This window comes from Pristis pectinata, chromosome 16 (genome assembly GCF_009764475.1).
Source record: "Pristis pectinata isolate sPriPec2 chromosome 16, sPriPec2.1.pri, whole genome shotgun sequence".
Taxonomy (NCBI): domain Eukaryota; kingdom Metazoa; phylum Chordata; class Chondrichthyes; order Rhinopristiformes; family Pristidae; genus Pristis; species Pristis pectinata.
In genome coordinates this window covers 41,087,541-41,109,900 of record NC_067420.1, presented here as the reverse complement: position 1 = coordinate 41,109,900, position 22,360 = coordinate 41,087,541, and the positions used below count along the sequence as shown (strand labels likewise).

Here is a 22,360-nt window from a genome sequence, read left to right as displayed (position 1 = left end):
GCATTTCCCATTCATAATTTGAGAGTGTTTTGTGTTGTGTTAGTGCTCAGGGCTACATTAGGATGAAGTGAGGAATTTGGAGAGCAAGGCCTGGGATGTGTAGGACACTGCATTGTTATTGAAACTGTGGTGGATAAAAGAGTCAGTGGTGTACATTTATTTGAAATATAAAAACACAGGAAAGAGGTGGAGGCAAACAAAGTTCAAAGGAAAAGGAATGTCAGAAGATTTGCAAGAACACTGCTGGGACTTGAGGGCCTGAGTTATAGGGAGAGGTTGGGCAGGTGAGGACTATTCCTTTGAATGTAGGAGACTGAGGGCTGACCTGATAGAGGTGTATAAAATCATGAGGGGCATAGACAGGGTGAATGCGCTCAGTCTGTTTCCCAGGGAAAGGGAACCAAACACTAGAGGGCACAGGTTTAAGGTAAGAGGGGAAAGATTTAAAAGAGCAACTTCTTCACACAGAGGGTGGTGAGTATATGGAACGAGCTGCCAGGGGAGGTGGTTGAGGCAGGTACAGTAACTTCATTTAAAAGACAGTTGGACAGGTACACGGATAGAAAAAGCTTAGAGGGATATGGACCAAACGTGAGCAAATGGAGCTAGCTTGGATGGGCACCTTGGTCGACATGGACGAGTTGGGCCGAAGGGCCTGTTTCCGTGCTGTATGACTCTCTGACAATGAAGAATAGCCTTCCGAAATCAATGTGGCGAGTTGACTCCTGGCAAGGAATCACATCTTGAAATACAAGTGAGAATCACAACTTCAGGCACCAGAATGCAGGGATAAATTGCAAACATCACAAAGCATGGATTCAGCAGGGGGAACTAACTGGCTGGAGGTGAGGGGGTAGGGCAGTGAGTGGGTGCAGGATGGAGGGTGAAGGGTTACATGATGAAGCCTTGCACCCCACCTCCCCCCCCCCCCCCCGTTTGGTTGGCAGAGATGGAGAAGGATGTGATATAACTAAGATCCCAAAGCAGGATTTGATTGGGTGTAGGGGGTAGTGAGAGCACGGCCAACGGAACAGACGTCCCATTTTCTGGAAAGCTGCCCCCATCATTGGATTATGTTTTCTTGGAATGGGGCACGACTCTGGTGAAGTAGTACTTTATGTCCATCCTTGTTGGCACCAGGAGTCCAGAACACCCGGTGGGACTGGAGTCTCACATGCAGCAGACCAATTGTGCTTCCCTCCCACTGGACAACCTGTTGTATTCTGGAAACCCAACAGCATCTCCTCTGCTGCTCCTGTAGTGCCAGCCCACCAACTAAATTCACAACAGGCGCCGGTGGAACAATCCAACCCGGGGCTCAGCCTCCGGCCTTGATCACTCGGCTGCTTCTGATGGTGACTTCAAGCTGAACCGGGCCAGTCATTAATGAGGGACATCAAGTCAATCAATCCCTGGGACTTCGCCGTTGGAGGAATATTTCAGTTCCGTACACTCCTCCAAAGGACTAACAACCTATTGTTTGAATTCCAGATATTTGCCATCAGGGAGATAGATCCCATCCAAGGGCTTGGGGGGTAGGTCTTAACTCTAAATCGGTGGGAAGTCCTTGGGGGTGGAGAGGGGATTCTGACCCCCCCCCCCCACCACCCCCCAGTGGTCGCCATTCAAGCAAGGAGTCGACTCTCGCTGCTCTCTGCTGGTAAACCTGGGACTGGGAGTCCTATCCGCCTGTCGCTCACACTTGAAGCCCTAACAAAAATAATACTCCTGAGCCTTCGCTACCCACCACTCCATCGTTCTAACCCGCTCTCATTCAAATCAATCAAACTCTTCTTGCCCATTACATTTCTAGAAGAGAAAAAATAATATGAATATATTCCAAAGACTTCTTAGACCCACTTTGGAATAAACTTTCTACGGGCATTGGTGTGGGGTGATGCTTTCTCTAAGTAATCCTACAATTCAATTCAACAGCCTAAGGTTATGCGCGGGTGTAAATTCAAGATCATAAATGAACGCTATTCACAGAACTTCTCAAAGGAATGCGCTGGGCAAGTAATTTTGCGCGGAGGATATATTTTTTTTGTTTCAATATCTCGCCTTCTCTGTTCCAGAAGCCTTCCTGCCAGTGAATTTCATCTCTGCCGCCATTTCTCCATTGATCTATTGCAGAGAAAAGCCCTAACTACCCTCGGGTGCGATTTGTCTTTCAATTGTACATTCATTCACAGTCCCTCTGATCCCCGACCCCTTGAGGATTCCAGAGGGTGGGGTTTATTTCTCCCGGGCTGGGGCAATGTATTAAAAACCTGCCCTACATTCCTCCTTTGCCAATTGCAGACAGACCCCTGTCCCGAAGGTTTATTTGAATAGTTCGCCGGCGGGGGTGCGGAGAAAGGATTTTTTTTGCCTCTGTTCATTGATCCTCCTGAGCGTTCGCTTTCACACCTTGCATCTCACTGGATTTCTGCAGAGTGCCGGGTCCATTGCACTGAGGAAGATAGGAAGCAGGTAACCGTGTCAGATTCTTCCCCCATCCACCCCCAAACCCAAGTCCCCGAAATATTCGTATTGCGAACCCACCTGTTTAGCGAGATTGTCCGGGCGAAGCTGCGGCCACTCTCCGCCTCCCTGCGCGGGTCGCCCGCAATCCGCCGCGTCCCGGGACCCTCCGGCGGGACCAGGTGAGTCTGAGCTCCGGTCAGAGAGCAGCACAACTCCGGGAGGGTCTCAGCCTGTGCTCCGCATTCATCCGCAGGTTGGGCTGCGTTGGGAGGGGGACAGAGAGTTGGAGGGGTTGAAAGAAAGTCCCTGACTTACTGGTGACCGTCTCACACACACAAGGAAATATTGCCCCGGGGGCGATGTCACTTGGTGACCTCCTCTGGAAGGCGAGTCGGAAAAAAGTCCTGCATTTCTATAGCGCCCTGCCGCGACCTCCCAGTTGCGTTCACTGTGGCGGGGGGAACGCGGCAGCCAACGCGCACGGGAAGATCCCGCCACGGGATAAATCTGTCGATGTTGGGATAAGTATTGGGCTCGGGACACTGGACGGGAAGATTCAAGAGAAGAAGTTGCACTTTGGTCTAGCCAAGAGTCCCACCAGCGGATGATCAGAGTGTAGTTTGGTGTGTGTGGAGATAGCGGGAGTGCGGACAGGGAAGGAGCTGATAACTTTTTTATTAGCTCCAGTTCAAGTAACTGACATCAGATAGAGAGGTGCCCATGACATCTACAACTCCCCTGCTGGGAGTGAGACCAGGGTTAAAGTGTCACCCAACCATTGACAGAACAGTACATACCCTTCGGCCCGCCGTGGCGGCACCGACCATGATGTCAATTTAAACTAATCCCATCTGCCTGCATGTAGACTATATCCCCTGCGTTCTCTGCATGTTCATGCGTCTGTCTGAATGCCTCCTAAATGTTGTTGTATCTGCCTCCACCACCACCCCTGGCAGCGAGTTCCAGGCACCCACCGCTCTGTATAAAAGAACTTGCCCCGCACATCTCCTTTCAGCCTTTCCCCTCTCACATTAAAGCTGTCCCCTCTAGTATATGACATTTCCAACTTGGAGAAAAGACTGTCTACCCTATCTTTGCCTCTCCTAATTTTATAAACTCCCCTCTACCTCAGATTCTCCAGAGAAAATAATTCATGTTTATCCAACCTTTCCTTATAACTAACATACATTCCAATCCAGGCAGCATCCTGGTGAACCCCTTCTGCACCTTTTCCAAAGTGTCCACCTCCTTCCTGTAATGTGGAGACCAGAACTCTACACAATACTCTATATGTGACCTAACCAAACTTTTATACATCACTTATTACAGGATTTATTAGGAAGGAATTAAACATTTAGCACATTCAGTGCTGGCATCTCACCACCTCCTTCTGGCTTCTGTGTTAAGGATTTGCTTTCAAGGACATGTAAATGATGTATATCTTCAGGTCCTATCAATGGGTGGTTGATAGTTAGCATGGACTCGATGGGCGGAAGGGCCTGTTTCCGCACTGTATCTCGTGGTGATTCTATGACTCAAACAGATTGTTCTTGCGATCTGCAAGGTAATGATGCAGCTCTGCAAAACTCTGGTTAGACCACACTTAGAGTACTGTGTCCAGTTCTGGTCGCCTCATTATAGGAAGGATGTGGATGTGTCGGAAAGGGTGCAGAGGAGATTTACCAGGATGCTGCCTGGTTTAGAGAGTATGGATTATGAGGAGAGACTAAGGAAGCTAGGGCTTTACTCTTTGGAGAGAAGGAGGATGAGGGGAGACATGATAGAGGTGTACAAAATATTAAGAGGAATAGATAGAGTGGACAGCTAGCGTCTCTTTCCCAGGGCACCAATGCTCAATACAAGAGGGCATGGCTTTAAAGTAATGGGTGGGAAGTTCAAGGGAGATATCAGAGGAAAGTTTTTTACCCAGACAGTGGTTGGGGCATGGAATGCACTGCCTAGAGCGGTGGTGGAGGCAGGTACATTGGTCAAATTCAAGAGATTGCTAGATAAGCATATGAAGGAATTTAAAATAGAGGGATATATGGGAGGAAGGGGTAAGATAGTCTTAGGCGAGGTTTAAAGGTTGGCACAACATTGTGGGCCGAAGGGCCTGTGTTGTGCTGTACTGTTCTATGATCTATGATTCGCTCCATCTGTGGGCACAGCCCCCACTGTGATAGGAGGATCCATGGTTTCAAAATCAGCTGATGCTCAGGAAATGGATAGAAACTATAATGCTCCTGTGAACCATTCTGCTGCTATAAATCATGAGGTCACGTTACATGGACTATGCTGTCCTTTAGGTATAGAAGGTCTGGGTTTAGTTAAGATAATGAAGATAATTAAAGGCTTTTCTGTTTTTTGTCTTTGCACATGGGCTACAAGAGTTCATAATCTTAATGTAAGGGCTAGTCCACTCAGCAGTAATGGGCTGAATGGCAACCCTCTGGATTTCAAAACTTTAAGAGCTTTTTCTACCTTGTTGTGACCTTGCACCTTATTGCACTGCACTTTTTCTGTAGCTGTGACACTTTACTCTGTACTGTTATTGTTTTTACCTGTACAACCTCAATGCACTCTGTACTAACTCATGTAACTGCACTGTGTAATGAATTGACCTGTACGATCGGTTTGTAAGACAAGCTTTTCACTGTACCTCGGTACAAGTGACAATAATAAACCAATAAACCAAAGAGGTTTAGACTCTTACAAAATTGGATAACAATTGTGTTTAAAAAGCACTCGTGCTTTAGTCCCTGGCTATTCATCCTGATGCTGTGATATTTTAAATTTAAAGTTAGCAAGGTAGAACCCCACCCCGACCCTAACCTGTCACCAACACCCTGCCCCCTTCCCTCTCTCTCAACCCACACACTACTAGGATCATGTGTGGGAATAGTAGGCATGTTACAATGTTCAGTCCTTGTTGAGGAATTCCTACCACAATTTCAGTTTTATTTCCAACCATGGTTGTGGTAACTCTTTCGGATGCAATCACAAAGCTTTCATTCATCTCCAGAAGCTGTGAATTACCCACTGCGTTCGAGCTTTGGAATCGACAGTACATCTGAGGTGTTTTCCTGAGGAGACGAACTGGCTGGCTTAAGCTTAGTCAGACTCCGTACTTGTGAAGTGAAACAGCATCAGGGCAAAGACTGTGTCACTAAAACTCTTCCAACACCAATCAATACTCGACCCACCAATTCAAATGGGAAACCTGAGGTTATACATTGATGTCACAGAGTCAGACAGAACAGCAAGATGGCACCAGAGTGTGGCAACACTTTGCAAGCTGGCTCCAGCAGATAATTTAATTACATTTATTATAATCATTTGAATCTCTTAAATCTCAATCCTAAAACTGTAAGAATTACTAACAGTGTTCTCTTACATCTCAGCAGTACATTCTGCATTCTATCCTCCTTTTACTACCTCGATGTAATTATGTTTGGAATGATCTGTCTGGACATCATGCAAAACAAAAGCTTTTCACTGTATCTCGGTACATGTGACAATAATAAACCAATCAACCACTGGTGGAGGCCATTTGGCCTGTTGAGCCTGTGCTAGCTCTTTGAAAGAGCCTTGAAGTTGTTCTCATTTCTCCAGCTGTATCTCCAATAACCCGCAGTGTTTATCCAACACCCTTGGGAAAAGTCCTATTAAATCAGCTTCTCTCACTGCTTTCGGCCATTTATTCTGGATTATAAAATCCATGTCTCTCTTTGGACTTTTCAATTACCTGGATCATTCAATCACCTTAAATCTGCGTTGTCTGATCACCAACCCATCTGCCATTGGGAACACTTTATCCAATTCACTAACATGATTTTAACCATTTCTCTCTTTGATGTTTAATAGTTCCTTCATTCACACTTGTATAACTGAAGTCCTCCTAAATCTCCTAACCCCATCTCCAATATAAAATATCTTTATCAGTCACATGTACATCGAAACACACAGTGAAATGCATCTTTTGCATAGAGTGCTCTGGGGGCAGCCCACAAGTGTCGCCACGCTTCCGGCGCCAATATAGCATGCCCACAGCTTCCTAACCCGTACGTCTTTGGAATGTAGGAGGAAACCGGACCACCCGGAGGAAACCCACGCAGACACGGGGAGAACGTACAAACTGCTGACAGTCAGCTTATCCTCAATCGACATCAATGAAACAGATTATCTGTTTGTGGGAGCAACACACAAAAAGTGCTGGAGGAACTCAGCGGGTCAGGCAGCATCCGTGGAGGGAAATAAACAGTCGACGTTTCGGGCCGAGATCCTTCATCGGGACTGGAAAGGAAGAGGGCAGAAGCCAGAATAAGAAGGTGGGGGGAGGGGGAGGAGTGCCTGCAGGCAAGTGATAGGTGAGTCCAGGTGAGAGGGGGAAGGTAGGTGGGTGGGGGGGGGGAGAAGATGTAATAAGCTGAGAGGTGATGGGTAGAAGAGGCCGAGGGCTGAAGAAGGAGGAATCCGGTAGGAGAGGGTAGTGGACCATGGAATAAAGGATGGGGGAGGGGAGGGGAGACGAGGAGATGGGCAGGTCATCAAGGCAGGGGAAGGGAGCCACAGGAATAAAGTAAGACAAAGGAGTGGGGGGGGCTGGGGAAAGAAAAAGAAAGGGTGGGTTTATCGGAAGTTCAAGAAGTTGATGTGAAGACCATTAGGGCTGGAGTTCCTCCAGCACTTTTTGTGTTTTGCTCCAGATATATCCAGCATCTGCAGAGTTTCTTGTGCACCTGGTTGTGGGAGCTTGCTTTGCAGAAATTGATTGTCACATTGCCCACATTATGACAGTATCAGCACTTCAGAGAAAGTGTTTCTTTGGTTCTTGTATACTTTGATTTCCTGGGGCTGTGGAAGGCTCTTCAGAGCAAGTGTTTCTGGTACAGCTGGGGCCAAACCAGTAATTATTAAATAGGTAAGATGCTGAAGGAACTCAGTGGGTCAGGCAGCATCTGCGGAGGGAAATGGACAGTCGACATTTCGGGTCGAGATCCTTCATCTGGACTGGTCAAAACATTTCCCTCCGCAGACGCTGCCTGACCCACTGAGTTCCTCCAGTGTTTTGTGTGTTGCTCCAGACTCCAGCATCTGCAGTCTCTCGTGTCTCCCGTGATTATTTGAAGATTTAGCATAACTTTTATGCTTCAGAACCCTCTACCTCTGTTTATTATAGATGAGTAACATGGTTTCTATGGTGTACAGGATACATGTGCCAAGCTGCTTCAGATTTCATTGGCTCCGTGTAACTAGAGGGTCCTGAACAACTTTCCTATCAGCCCTTCGTAGACTTTACTGTTTCACTCACCCTAGAAATCAAAGCAAGAAACATTCAGTTCTGCTGCCCTTTCTCACACCGTGGTGGTTTGGAAGGGAATGGGTGATGAAACAACATTGCATTTGCAAATGAAATGTCCCTCACAGGACAAATTTATCAACTCGGTAATTGGTTCATTATTGTCACATGTACTGATCCAGTGAAAGGCTTTTGTTTGCCAGACAGATCATTCCACACATTAGTACATCGAGGTAGTACAAAAGAAAAAAAACAGAATGCAGAATATAGTGTTACAGTTACAGAGAAAGTGCAGTGCAGGTAGACAAATAAAGTGCAGGGGCCATGATGAGGTAGATTGAGAGATCAAGAGTTTATTTTTAGTGTCTGTTCAAGAGTCTGATAACAAACAGGAATAAAACCAAGACTTGCATTTCTGTAGTGCCTTTTACAGCCCCAAGAAGTCAAAGCATACAAGCACCAAAGAAATACTTCCTCTAAAGTGTTGATACTGTCACAATCTGGAGAAGTGTGACAATTGATTTTTGCAAAGCAGTTCCCACAAACAACAATTGAAAACCACATAATCTGTTTCATTGATGTTGATTGAAGAGAAATTAATATTGGCCAGAACTCCAGGGAGACTCCTTGGTATGTCATCAAATAATGAAGTGGGAATCTTACACATCTTGCAGGGCAGACTGAGGGTTGGTTTAGGATGGGACCTATGCCTGTGCAGAACTCCCTCAGTACTGCTCTGGTAGTGTTAACTTAAAGAGTGAATTGACGGACAATGAATTCCAAGTGGTTAAAAATAGATTGACACTACAGGGGGCAGACTATGTTATCAATAAAAATAAATAAAAGATAAGATTTGCCATGGCAGAGGGCAGTAGTGTACAGTCACAGAGTTATAGAGTTACGCAGCACAGAAACAGGCCCTTCAGCCCAACTCATCCATGCCAACCAAATTGTCTATCTGTTCTAGTCCCATTTGCCTGCATATCCCTCTAAACCTTTCCTATCCCTGTACCTGTCCAAATGTCTTTCAGCCGTTGTAACTGTACCCGTCTTGACAGCTTCCTCTGGCAGCTCGTTCCATATACCCACCACCCTCTGTGTGAAAAAGTTACTCATCAGGTCTTCTTTAAATCTTTCCCCTCTCACCTTAAATTTATGTCCTTTGGTTTTAGACTCCCCCTACCCTGGGGAAATGACTGTGACCATTCCCCTTATCTATGCCCCTCCTGTTTTTATATACCTCTACATAAGATCACCCCTCAGCCTCCTACATTCCAGGGAAAAACAGTCCTAGCCTATGCAGCCTCTCCTTGTAACTCAATCCCTCCAGTCCTGGTAACATCCTCGTGAATTTTTTTCCAGACCCTTTCCAGCTTAATGACTTCCTTCCTCTAGCTGGGCGACCTGAACTGCACACAATACTCCAAGTGTGGTCTGGCCAATGACTTGCACAGTTATTGAACGGTCAGCTCCTGTAGATCACTTGGCTTAGAGAGACTGAAATCAGTAGCATTAGTTTACAATTTCTGCAACAGCTCAATAACAGGGCATAGAGCATCTTTGCCGTTGAAGATGCGGTTTCTCTGTAGTCCAGTGCTAGGATGGATCAGGAACTCCAGATCAGATTTATTTCTATTAGTTGTGTACAAAGGATATTTAAGGATGGAACTTTGTACATCTGTGGGTATTCCAGAAAACCATGGTTATCTCACTGTTCGACGTCACCTGTTGTGTTGGGTCTTGCTAAGTGTGCACGCATTTGTTGCATGTAATATAAATCACAGAGTCATGGAGACATACATCACAGAAACAGGCCCTTCAGCCCACCAGTTCCGTGCCAGCCAACAAGAACCCATTTACACTAATCCTATACTAATCCCATTATCTATTCTCCCCACATTCCCATCAACTCCCCCCAGATTCTACCCCTCACCTACACACTAGGGGCAATTTACAGCGGCCAATTACCCTACCAACACACACATCTTTGGGATGTGGGAGGAAACTGGAGCACCTGGGGGAAACCCACGCAGTCACAGGGAGAACATGAAAACTCTACACAGACAACACCCAGGGTCAGGATTGAACCGAGGTCTCTGGCACTGTGAGGCGACAACTCTAGTTGTAGTAGTGTTGAGTTGTGAAGGTTAGGCCTAATATGAACATCACAAGAATTATCTCATCTTTATTTTCAATTTCTACTATATTTAGGTAGATAGTGGGAACATAAAGAATAACTTGTAGGTAGCACAGCTTATCACTTGATGGGTTTAATAGGTAGATGTGTGTAGTTTATGACTTGGAATCATATGAATGGTGAAACCACAGTGGTTCCATTTCAGTCATGTTGAACCTCTTGTGTTTATGTTTGTTAGCAGAAAACTACCATGTGAAGTTGTTTTTACCTCAGTTTAGATTTAGCCAGTGGTCCAATGCAGTGTTACAGCAAGTCGAACATACTCACGGTGTTCGACCACTGTATTGGTCCCGGTGAAGCTCTGAAGAGCAAAAAGTAACATCTAAGATGGAATCTACCTCAGGATTTTTTGGTTGTTATAACGTTGTTCACCTGCTCTGGCTTCTGGTCTGGTAATACCTCAGTTTTAAAGTTATCATCCATTCTCTTTACGTTTTCAAATTGTCCCTTGGCCTTAAGCCTTCCTAACTTTGTAACTTTTTCCAGCCCTCCAATTGTCCAAGACCTCTGCCCCCTTTCATCTCTGGCCTCCAGACCACATCTGATTTTCTTCTTTCCAACACTGGCAGTTATGCCTTTACACGCCAAGGCCCAAAGCTTTGTAATCCCCTCCCTGAACCTCCCCAGCTCTTTCTTCTCCTCTGAGATGCTCCATGCTACCTGCTTCCACAATAAAGATTTCAGTCACCTTATCCTAATGATTCCTAAGGTTGCTTGGGATCAATTTTTTCTGATCATATTCCTATGAAACATCATGGAACCTTTTAACCTCATTAAGAATGGACAACTTGGTGGGTTAGTGAGAGATTTCTGATTTCAAGTAAATTAGAGTAAGGCTTGTTTGAAAAATTCAATCCAAGTTTCTTGCATCTGTGATAGTTTTGGTTATTTTATAGCTATAGAAGAGTTCTTTCAACATGGGTTAAGATGGTAAAAGTTTTTTTGGGAAAATATGGTAATTAATATGTGCAAAGTGTTACCTGAGTGAAGGCAGAATGTGTGTGCCACATTCAACCAATATTAGGCATCATATGTTCGTAGTACTTGCAATATTGGAAATTAACTTTTTTTAAGTTCAAATATTTATCAACTTTTACAAAAAGGTCCTTGGGTATTCAACATCACAAGGGCATTCTAAATTAAAATCTCTTCCGATTAGGTTTGTATATATTTCTAAAGAATCTGTTTATTGTAATTCTCTTGAATGAATCATCTTTAAAGGTCGTTCCATTTCAATGCCAAAAGCAAATATAAAATTTAATTAAATTCTGTTTCACTTTCTCCAAGAGAATACCAAAAAATACCCAAAGTCTGTTCTTGCTCCAGTGCTGTTTTAATTAATCACCCTACATCATTGCTGCAGGTCACTTACAACTGACCCAATGTGCACTTTATTCAGAGAATTAAGTGATATGCTTTCCAAAAATGTTTTCTATATAAGCCTGTTTTCTAAAAGGAAATGTCTGTCTGAAATTGCCATTGGCAAAAACTTTCCTGCTTCAGTGCATTTTGAATCCTAACTTGCCATTTTGTAAGTCGGAAAACTTAAACACAGAACATAGAACAGTGGAGCACTGGACAGGCCATTCGGCCCATGATGTTGATGCCAATTTATACTAAATGTCCTCCTCCTGTGTATCATCCATATCCCTCCATCATATTCATGTGTCTATCTGAAAGCCTCTTAAACTCCACCAAACCGCCTGCTCCCACTACTACCCCTGGTAACCCATTCCAGGCACCTACCACTTTCCGCATAAAAAACTTGCCCCTCACATCACCTTTAAACTTTCCCCCTCTAACCTTAAAAGAATGTCCTCTGGTATTTGACATTTCTCCCTTGGGGAAAAGATTCTGACTGTCTACCTCACCTACGCCTCTCATAATTTTAAAAACCTCTATCAGGTCTCCCCTCAGCCTCCACTGCTCCAGGGAGAGCAACCCAAGTTTGTCCAACCTCTCCTTGTAACTTATACCCTCTAATCCAGGCAGCATCCTGGTGAACCACTTCTACACCCATTCCACAGTCTCCATATCCTATGCTTAAGATTTTCATCCAACTTCTGTAAAATCTGGATGAAAACCTTAAGCATTCATATGATCGTGTTTTATCACGATACGTGGAAATGGTGGCCCTCACTAAATGAATAGCAATGTGCTTCCAACAGATTACTATCTCCCAAGTCCTTTTGTAGTTAATGTAGGATTGATGTTAAAGGATGGTTGATGGTTAGCACAGGTTCGATAAGCTGAAAGGCCTGTTTCTGTGCTGTATCCCTCTATCACTCTATCTGTGACTCTAATTTCCCAATTCATCGAAGCACGTGTTTTTTTACCAGAGGCCCAAACATCCAAGGAGGTCCTGATATGATGGGTTAGAAGTTATTATTTGACTGAATTAACAGTGCAATAGAACTTTTCATTTAATCTCGAGATAATGGAATTGCTGACAAGTATAAATTGGCATCCCAGTTGAGGGATGGTAGCAGAATAAGTTCTTGGACCATGGATGAGTCTGGTAAAGGTGCTCCCACAGTATGTATGAAGGACAATAGAAAAGCAGGCAATTTTATGACCTGGTTGGTGCAGTTGAATGGGATGCTTCAAGGGAGTGGTATTCCCATGCACTTGCATCTGCTGCCCTGTTGGTGAAGTTTGCAAGTTGGGAGCACTGCTGAAAAGCCCTGATGTTGCTGCTGTGCATGCTAAGTGCAGCCAGAGCGCACAGAGAGAGGAGGCTGGGACTTGTTGGTTCTCCCAGTCAACCATAGTAACCAGTGGGAATCCTGCTCGCTGGTGTCTCAGAGAAACGGTGACTGAAAGAAATTTGTGGCAACGATCTTTCATGATTTTATATTCCCAGTGCAATATTTACAGCAGAATGATATTTGGTTCCACTGAGGGCCTCTGGATTGTTTCAGTGATAACATAGATTTAACATAGAACATTACAGCACAGTACAGGCCTTTCGGCCCACAATGTTGTACCAACATCCTATCCTGCTCTAAGATCTATCTAACCCTTCCCCCCCACATCGCCCCCCCATTTCTCTATCATTCATGTGTCTATCTAAGAGTCTCTTAAATGTCCCTAATGTATCTGCCCCCACAACCTCTGCCGGCAGTGTGTTCCACACACCCACCACTCTCTGTGTAAAAAACTTACCCCTGACATCCCCCTTACACCTTCCTCTAATCACCTTAAAATTATGTCCCCTCGTGTTAGCCATTGTCACCCTGGGAAAAAGTCTCTGACTGTCCACTCGATCTATGCCTCTTATCATCTTGTGCACCTCCATCAAATCACCTCTCATCCTCCTTCTCCCCAAAGAGAAAAGCCCTCGCTTGCTCAACGTTATTAAAATCTCTTCCACATGCTGTTTATACACCATTGAATGACTGATAGATCAGGTGTGACAGCAATGTTTAGTTGCTTGCTCTGGCTCAGTAGGTAGAACTATTTTCTTTAAATCCAGAAAGTTGTGTGTTCAAGCCCCACTCCAGGGACTTGGCACAGAAGCCTTTCTTGGCATTCTGATGTAGAACTGTGGTCAGACTGTACTCAAAGAGATACCATTTTTCAGATAAAGTCTTACCATATCTAAGTATCTGTCACCCTCCGTTGATGGATGTAAAAAGAGCAATTGGTGAACTAATCAAAATATATCCTCACTCAATGCCATGAGGCACAGCTTACTTTCTCTTTGCTGTTGTATTTGGGACCTTGTTAGGCACAAACTGGCTGCTGTGTTTCCTGCAACACTGACTGCACTTTTAATTTTAAAAAAGAGCCTTAGAAAATGCAGACAGGAATACAAGTGCAACCTTTTCTTTCTGTCTACCCTGAAATGGGTTTTGGGAATGGTGATGTGGTGAGATGGACATTTAAAACATAGCCTGGCATTACTTATTCACTTAACCATACTTCACATGAGAAGTCTGGACCAGGTGCAGATTTTAGGTAAATTGGTGCAAGGAATGGACCAACAACAAATATAATACAGCCCCAATATTCATGTCATAAAACCCATCCTTATCATTTTCATTATAAATTCCCATGCTCGTTTTTGCAAAGTAAATTTATCGCGGTGTATCCTGGTGATGCTTCACCGCCTCACTCTGGCAAGGGTTTGTAATTACATCTTGACTGTTCCCAAAAGGCAATTCTTCTTACAAATGTAAGCACTGGAATTTATAATGTTGGAGTTGATGAATGAAATATTTTCATACGCCATATATACAATACAAATATAAGCTACTTTTAAGATCCAAAACAGCACAGGTAAGCTTTTCAGGGTAGTCTGGCTTCTTCTGAGGGAGCTTCAAGCAAGTTGGATCAGTCTGTTGCAAGCATAAAGGAATATCTAGAGACTGAGAAAGGCAGCCAGGTATTTTTCTCTGCAGTAAACAATTTTCTTCCTGGCATTCTGGTGAGGTTTAGTTTGAACTCCAGGCAACTCTCTATTGGCAGATGAGTAAGGTGATTGTATTATTTTTATCACGGTACTCCAATGTGTATTTGTACCTATTCATCTTTAAATACAGTAAAGTACATTGTATGATGTTTCCCATTTGACAATGGGTAATGCATATCTTCCAGCATCAGTACTCCAGCTATTTACTGCACAATTTCCTTTTGGGTGTTCAAAAGCAAATACAATACTCGATTACTCTTCACCTATCCCAGACCTATTGGTTATAAAATTAAAATAGTTGCTTCTCTAAAGCGTGTTCATTGTGTAACTCAAGGATGTTTAGAATTAGAACATAAATGTAATACAAAAAGGCAAACTAAAGGGCAGGCACGGTAGTGTAGTGGTTAGCGTAACACTATTATAGGGTTCAATTCCGGCTGCTGTCTGCAAGGAGTTTGTATGTTCTCCCCGTGTCTGCATGGGTTTTCTCTGGGTGCTCTGGTTTCCTCCCACATTCCAAAGACGTACAGGTTAGGAAGTTTTCTGGCTGCTGTCTGTAAGGAGTTTGTATGTTCTCCCCGTGTCTGCATGGGTTTCCTCCGGGTGCTCCGGTTTCCTCCCACATTCCAAAGACGTACGGGTTAGGAAGTTGTGGGCATGCTATGTTGGCACCGGAAGTGTGGCGACACTTGCGAGCTGCCCCCAGAACACTCTACGCAAAAGATGCATTTCACTGTGTGTTTCAATGTACATGTGACTAATAAAGATATATCTTATCTTATCTTACATTAGTAAGATGCAAAAAACAAACTGCTGGAGGAACTCAGTGGGTCAGGCAGCATCTGTGGAGGGAAACGGACAGTTGACACAGATTCTTTATCTGGAACTGAAACATCAACTGCCCATTTCCTTCCACAGATGCTGCCTGACCCGCTGAGTTCCTCCAGCAGTTTGGTTTTTTTTTGCTCCAGATTCCAGCTTCTGCAGTCTTTGTGTCTCTACTTTAGTAAGATTTTGGGTTATTCACCCAGGAAATGGCTCCAAATCAAACCACTCCTGACAGTTTTGCGTCAGAACCTCACTGGCTGGTTAAACAACCACAGCTTTTCTATCTATTTCTAATCTACTCCAGCAAGTTCCATAAATATAAATTTAGATCAAGGCTACGTCACTGAGCCCAAAGGTTTTACCATTTGTTTATTAATGTAAAGCTAATAATTTACCTGCACCAAGAAAAGATTAACCATTATAGATCAAGGAACTGTTTGAAACAGTAACGTAGATAGTTGTGCTCTCCATAGTTAAAAATGACAAAGAGGATCTGGAGAAGGAGCAAAAAAAGATTTATAAGAATGCCACAAGAAACAGTTTATGTAAAAGGGGCTGTTTTCTCTAGAACTAATCGTGAAAATAGAGATATGTAAGATGAGAAAAGAGTTTTATTGAGGTGACATCAGAAGAGGTTTTTCCCTTTGTTTGGAGGATGCCAAGAAAATAAAGTTAGAATTAAATCAGCTCTGATCTTATTGAATTGTGGTGCAGCCTCAAAGGGTTGAACAGCCCACTCCTGTTCTTAATTCCTACGTTTTCAGTTGGAAATTTGAGCGGAGAACTGGCAGATGGAGTTTAATCCAGACAAGTGTGAGGTGTTGCACTTTGGGACGTCAAATGCAAGGGAAAAGTGTGCAGTAAACAGCAGGAGCCTTAGGAGCACTATGTACAGAGGGATTTTGGGGCGCAAGTCCATCGTTCACAGAAGGTGGCAACATTATTGGATAGAGTCGTCATGAAGGAGTAGGGCATGCTTGCCTTCGTTGGTCAGGGCATTAATTATAACACTTGGCAAGTCATGTTACAGCTCTGATTAGACAACATTTGGAGCATTGTGTGAAGTTCTGGTCACCAGACTAAGGAAGGTTGTGGAGGCTTTGGAGAGAGTGCAGAAGAAGTTCACCAGGATTTTGCCTGGATGGGAGAGTATTAGCTATAAGGAGAGGTTGAACAAACTTGGGTTGTTTTCTCTGGAGTGTCGGAGGCCAAGAGGAGACCTGATAGAAGTTTATAAAATTATGAGAGGCATAGATAGGGTAGACAGTCAGAGTCCTTTTTCAGGCATAGGTTTAAGCTGAGAGGGGGAATGTTTAAAGGAGATTTACGAGGTAAGTTTTTTTCATTACACAAAGAGTGGGAGGTGCCTGGAACACACTTTCACGGCAGGTAGAAGCAGATACGATAGCAACGTTTAAGAGGCACTTAGACATGAACAGGCAGGTAATGGAAGAATATAGACCATGTGCAGGCAGCTGGAATTAGTTTAAAATGGCATCATGGTCAGCATAGACATGGTGGGCTGAAGGGCCTGTTCCTGTGCTGTATGTTCTATGGAATCTATGAATCAAAATCCAGAGGCCATAGATAAAAGACTGTCACTCACAAATCCAACAGGGATTCTGGAGAAGCGTCTTTAATCAAGGAATGATAAGGACATGGAACTCACTACCTTAAGGACTAGCTGAGGCGATTAGTGTAAAGGAAGCCCACCAAAGACAAGGAAGAACAGAGATGGAGTGGGGGTGTGGGTGTGATGAGGAGAGGAGGCAGGACCGGCAGGGCAGAATGGGCTGTCATTTTATGTAATTCTGTATAAAGAGAGCAAGGTCCAAGAAGAAGTTTCTAATCTTTCCCAAACCCTTTTTTTGTGTGTGTTATTGGTTCTGTTATGTGTTGCTACCATTTTCTTTCTTTTTATGTTTGTATGTTTATCTCACCATTCCTGGAGGAGATTACCAGTTGTTTGTGTTAGATGAGATCTCTAATCCTGTGCTAACCTCCCCTCCAAAGTTTTGTTTAAGCGTAGTAAAGGCGGGTTTTAACATTGTTTTACTGCTTAATCAAGTGCCAAACTGATCTTCTTTCAACAACCTGCTGCAGTATTTCATAGAAGGCAGGCTGACACCAAGGCTGACAGCCAGTACACGCCATCCCCAGAGTAACGAACAGGTTCCGTTCTTACACACGTCCTTAAGTTGATCTTGTCCGTAAGTCGGAAGATACACAAAAATCACTCAAACGGTAACTGTACCTCCACAGTGTTGTAATGAATGGCATCAAAAGCACGTAAGACTGATAAGAAAGAACAATTACTAAAAGTGGAGAGAGAGAGGAAACTAGTTTTGCTCTACATAGGAATAAACATATGTACGTGCGTTGGACTTGTGAATTTAATAATATTCAAATGTAGGGTGTCCACAAGTTGGGCATTTGTAACCCAAGGACAACCTCCCAAACCTCCAGACTGTACGACAACTTAGAGTCATAGAGTCATACAGCATGGAAACAGGCCCTTCAGCGCAACTTGTCCGTGCTGACCACGGTGCCCACCTAAGCTAGTCCCACTTGGCTGAAAGATGTTTTTTTAAAGATGAACGAAAGTAAGGTGAAAAGGATTGAGGAGAAAGCTCTAGAGACTGAGGCTGCTGTGATCTGTACCACTAAGCTTTGGACCAGCTCAAATAACCAAAAGAAAATGGAAAAGCATGAACTCTGTGTACATTACTAGACTGCTGGAAACATTCAAAAGATTGGACAGGATGTCTGGTCGAAAAAACAGTTAACACTTCCTTTTATTAGTGGATAAAATAGAGATCTTCTGTCACCATGCCAACACTAACCACTCAACTTGGGACAAAAGACTACCAACCAACTCGACCTGGCAACATGATGCATCAAGTTCAGGCACTCCAGACCCTGCTCCCCAGGCACCTTGGTCCGATATTTGCTAATGTCCCCTTGTTTAGTTTGGCTTGTTTCATCATCAAAGTCTGAACGTCTGGAGAATGCTGTTCCCTCATTGCATCAGCTTGACTTGCAACTCCTTGAGTTTAGACGACAGCAGCTGTACAGACTATGGTGAATAAAACATTGAAATAATTCCCTAGAGAGAATAACAATTCTTCTGTGGGGAAATCAGGAATGATGCACCAGAAGAGGCCACCTATTCAGGAGTAAAATCAGCAAGTACTTCTTCCACAAAGAGTAATGAGATGTACAGCTCCACCAGGAGACTACAGAGACCCCAGCGGTCAACAACAGCCTTCGAGTCTCAGATAGATTTGTTGGTAAAGATGTCAAGAGAAAAGAAGCTATTCTGATAGAACATGTAGTGTTGGGTGGGGATGAGTTATGCCCCATCAGTTTGGCTCTGGACTTTATCTCAATAATGATAATCTGTCCATGATTGCTAGAAATGTTCTTTGCTCTAAATCTGCAGTAAAGCATATGCAGCACAGCAAGTTTTTAATTCTTCCTGCTTTTCTGAAATTCCTCCCAATCCTGATGGATCAGGAATGGAAAAAAATTGTAAGTCATGAAGAGATACAGCATAGGAACAGGTTCTGCAGTCCAACAAGTCCACTCTGATCATTAGCCACCCATTTACACTATTCCTTACCATGATCCATTTTATGTAGAACATAGATTTCTTTATTAGTCACATGTACATCGAAACACACAGTGAAATGCATCTTTTGCGTAGAGTGTTCTGGGGGCAGCCCGCAAGTGTCGCCACGCTTCCGGCACCAACATAGCATGCCCACAACTTCCTAACCCGTACGTCTTTGGAATGTGGGAGGAAACCGGAGCACCCGGAGGAAACCCACGCAGACACAGGGAGAATGTACAAAGAACAGTACAAGATGTTGTGCCGATCTTGATGCCAATTTATACTAAATGTCCTCCTCCTGTGGAACGTCCATATCCTTCCATTCCCTTCACATTCATGTGTCTATCTAAAAGCCTCTTAAATTCCACCAAACTGCCTGCTTCCAGCATTACCCCTGGTAACCCATTCCAGGCACCTACCACTCTCTGAGTAAATAAAAACTTGCCCCTCACGTCGCTTTTAAACTTCCCCCCTCCAACCTTAAAAGCACGTCCTCTGGTGTTTGATATTTCTACCCTGGGGAAAAGATTCTGGCTGTCTACCCTATCTATGCCTCAAATATCTCCCCACACTCCCATCAACTGCCCCTCAGATTCTACCACTCATCTACACACTAAGAGTAATTTACTTCAGTCAATTAATCTGCCAACCTGCAGATTTTTAGGATGTGGGAGGAAACCGGAGCATCAGAGGAAACTTGCCCAGTCACAGGGAGAATGTGCCAGTACCACACAGACAGAATCCAAGGTCGGGATTGAACCCATGTCTCCCGAGCTGTGAGGCAGCAGCTCTACCAGCTGTACCACACTGTCACACATCCTCAGGCTGGGGTTGGGTTTGGACTGGGCACGGTCAGGTCGGATTTGGATTGAGTTTTAATCCCTAATAGGCACTGAGCTGCAAAAGTGTTCATCATTCTCACTCTAGTACCAATTTACAGCACCATCCCCCAGCTTGTTACTAATTCATTAATCAGTCGGCAGTTCATTATTCTAGCATTATCGATGCCACATCTTGCACCGGTATGGCACTTCAATAGAGAAAGTGTCCGGTGGCACTTGGAAAGAGCATTCTTGATGGGCATTTTGGCACTGAGCCCCAGAAGGAGATGTCAGGGGAAGTGACCAAGAGCTTGGTCAAAGGCTTCAAGGAGCATCTCAAAGGAAGAGAGAGCGGTAGAGAGACAAAGGTTTAAGGAGGGAATTCTAGGGGTTAGAGCATTGGTGGTGATAATATCCCCTTGTGCCTGGTCTCTCCCTGGTAATTCTCTCCTTCATCTTTATTTCAGCTCACCACTTACTCCTGAGGGAAAGAACTTGAGAGAAAGGGACTTTGAGGAGTTCAGGGGTGTCCTTGCAGGGGGATAACATGGGCCTGCAAAAGCATTGCTTCCAGTGCTTTACCTCTGAAAACCACTTATTTCTAGAGTGTAATATGAATGGGACTATTTCCAGGTCACACCAAACCACTCCAGAACCTGGGAAAGTCTGGTCGTAACTCACTCTTGGAATGATAAGAATGGCCATCAGGAATGACCACAGGGATTTAACGCTGGGAGTAACCAGTGAGAATGGCCATTGAGAAGTAATCCTGGCGAATGGTGAACAGCCATTGGGAATGTTGAACAGCCAGTGGCAATGTTGAATGGCCATTGGGAATGATCACTGAAATTAACCCTGAGAATGACCACTGGGTAATGACCATTGGGAATATCCAATCAGAAATGACCACTGGGGAATGACCATTGGGAATATCCAATCAGGAATGACCACTAGGGAATGATCATTGGGAATATCTAATCAGGAATGACCATTGGGAATATCCAATCAGGAATGACCACCGGGAATTAATTAACCCTGGGATGACCACAGGGAATGACCATTGGCAAGACAATGGGAACAACTTCTAGGAATTAGCCTGGGAATGCCTTTGGGATGATCATTGCCTCCCTAAATTGGGCAGTTTCTACAGTTGGCACCAATCCTCCTGCGTGTGCGGCGCCCCGGGACCCTCCCTCCATGCCCGGCTACTTACTGTGGAGTGTCCGGCCGTGGTGCGCGGAGAGCGGCGGCTCCCGGGACATGGTGGCGGGGCGGCTGCGGCTCCCTCTCCCTCTCCCTCCGCTGCCGTCTCCAGCCGCCCCGCCTCGCTCTGTTTGCGTTGCCCTCCGCTCCACCTGCTGCTCTCGCCGCCTGTTCTCACGCCCTCCCGGCGCTCTGTCAACAAGGGAGTGGGAGGGGCACGGCAACCCAGCCAGGGGGCTGAGGGGGGGGGGGGGGCAACCCAGCCAGGGGGCTGAGGGGGTGGGGGGCAACCCAGCCAGGGGGCTGAGGGGGGGGAGCAACCCAGCCAGGGGGCTGAGGGGGGGGGAGCAACCCAGCCAGGGGGCTGAGGGGGGGGGAGCAACCCAGCCAGGGGGCTGAGGGGGGGCAGTCCAGCCAGGGGGCTGAGGGGGGGGGGGGAGCAACCCAGCCAGGGGGCTGAGGGGGGGGGGAGCAACCCAGCCAGGGGGCTGAGGGGGGGGGGCAACCCAGCCAGGGGGCTGAGGGGGGGGGCAACCCAGCCAGGGGGCTGAGGGGGGGGCAACCCAGCCAGGGGGCTGGGGGGGGGCAGTCCAGCCAGGGGGCTGAGGGGGTGGGGGGCAACCCAGCCAGGGGGCTGAGGGGGGGGAGCAACCCAGCCAGGGGGCTGAGGGGGTGGGGGGGGGCAGTCCAGCCAGGGGGCTGAGGGGGTGGGGGGCAGTCCAGCCAGGGGGCTGGGGTGGGGGGGGGGCAGCCCAGCCTAGAGAGACAGGGCGGGGGAGGGGGGCAGCGGATTTAGGGAGAGAGAGGGGGGAGCCATACCAGAGACAAGGGGGAGGGAGGGAGAGAGGGGGGAAACACCCCAGAGACGAGGGGAGAGAGGGGGAGGAAGTTACAGGGAGAAAGAGAGAGATTTAGAGAGAGGGTGGGGATCTTACAGAGACAAGGGAGGAGAGAGCTGGGGGGCGGGAGCCATACCAGACACAAGGAGGGAGAAAGAAAGAGGGAGAGAGAGATAAAGAGAGGGGGAAAGTAAGATAGAGAACCATACCAGAGACAGTGAGGGAGGGAGAAAGAGATCGAGAGAGAGAGAGAACTTACCAGCGACAAGGAGGGAGGAAGGGAGAAAGAGATAAAGAGAGAATTTCTCCCTCTCCCCCCTCTCTCCCCCTCTCTCTCCTCCCCCCACCCCCCCCCCCCCCCCCCCCCCCCCCGCCCCTCTCTCTCTCTCTCTTCCTCCCTCCCTCCAGGTCTCTGCTATGGCTCCCTTTTTCTCGCTCTCTAAGTTCCCCTGTCGGGAGAGAGAGAATCATACCAGAGATGAGGAGGGGGATAGAGGGGTAATGAGAGGGAATTTGCCAGACAGAGGAAGGGAGAGAGAGAGGTGTGTGTGGGGGGGGGGGGGTCTTACAGAGACATAGGGGGGAAGCTGTCTGATTCGGGATATGAAGAGACAGGGGCAAGGATAAGGAGGGGGGGGGGTCGGGGGAAAGTTGCTCGGAGTCGGGGAGAGGGGAATTGG

The 22,360-nt window shown here is 45.8% G+C and overlaps 3 protein-coding genes across 3 annotated transcripts in view; 1 reads left to right on the top strand and 2 right to left on the bottom strand.

Moving 5' to 3' along the window:
* The window catches only part of rbpjl (recombination signal binding protein for immunoglobulin kappa J region-like), a 55,129-nt gene extending 34,145 nt beyond the window's left edge, over nucleotides 1-20,984 (bottom strand). The window contains exons 1-2 of the mRNA XM_052031577.1: nucleotides 20,852-20,984; nucleotides 2,545-2,725 (exon numbers count right to left, since the gene is read on the bottom strand). Of these exons, the coding sequence (XP_051887537.1) occupies nucleotides 2,545-2,725; nucleotides 20,852-20,900 (230 nt within the window). The 5' untranslated portion in view covers nucleotides 20,901-20,984. The remainder of the gene's footprint in view (nucleotides 1-2,544; nucleotides 2,726-20,851) is intronic.
* Nucleotides 1-22,360, bottom strand: part of LOC127579052 (uncharacterized) — a 407,687-nt gene that overhangs the window by 293,647 nt on the left and 91,680 nt on the right. The window lies entirely within an intron of this gene.
* The window catches only part of matn4 (matrilin 4), a 61,014-nt gene continuing 40,976 nt past the window's right edge, over nucleotides 2,323-22,360 (top strand). Inside the window, exon 1 of the mRNA XM_052031575.1 lies at nucleotides 2,323-2,472. The gene's annotated coding sequence lies outside the window, so the exon portion shown is untranslated. The remainder of the gene's footprint in view (nucleotides 2,473-22,360) is intronic.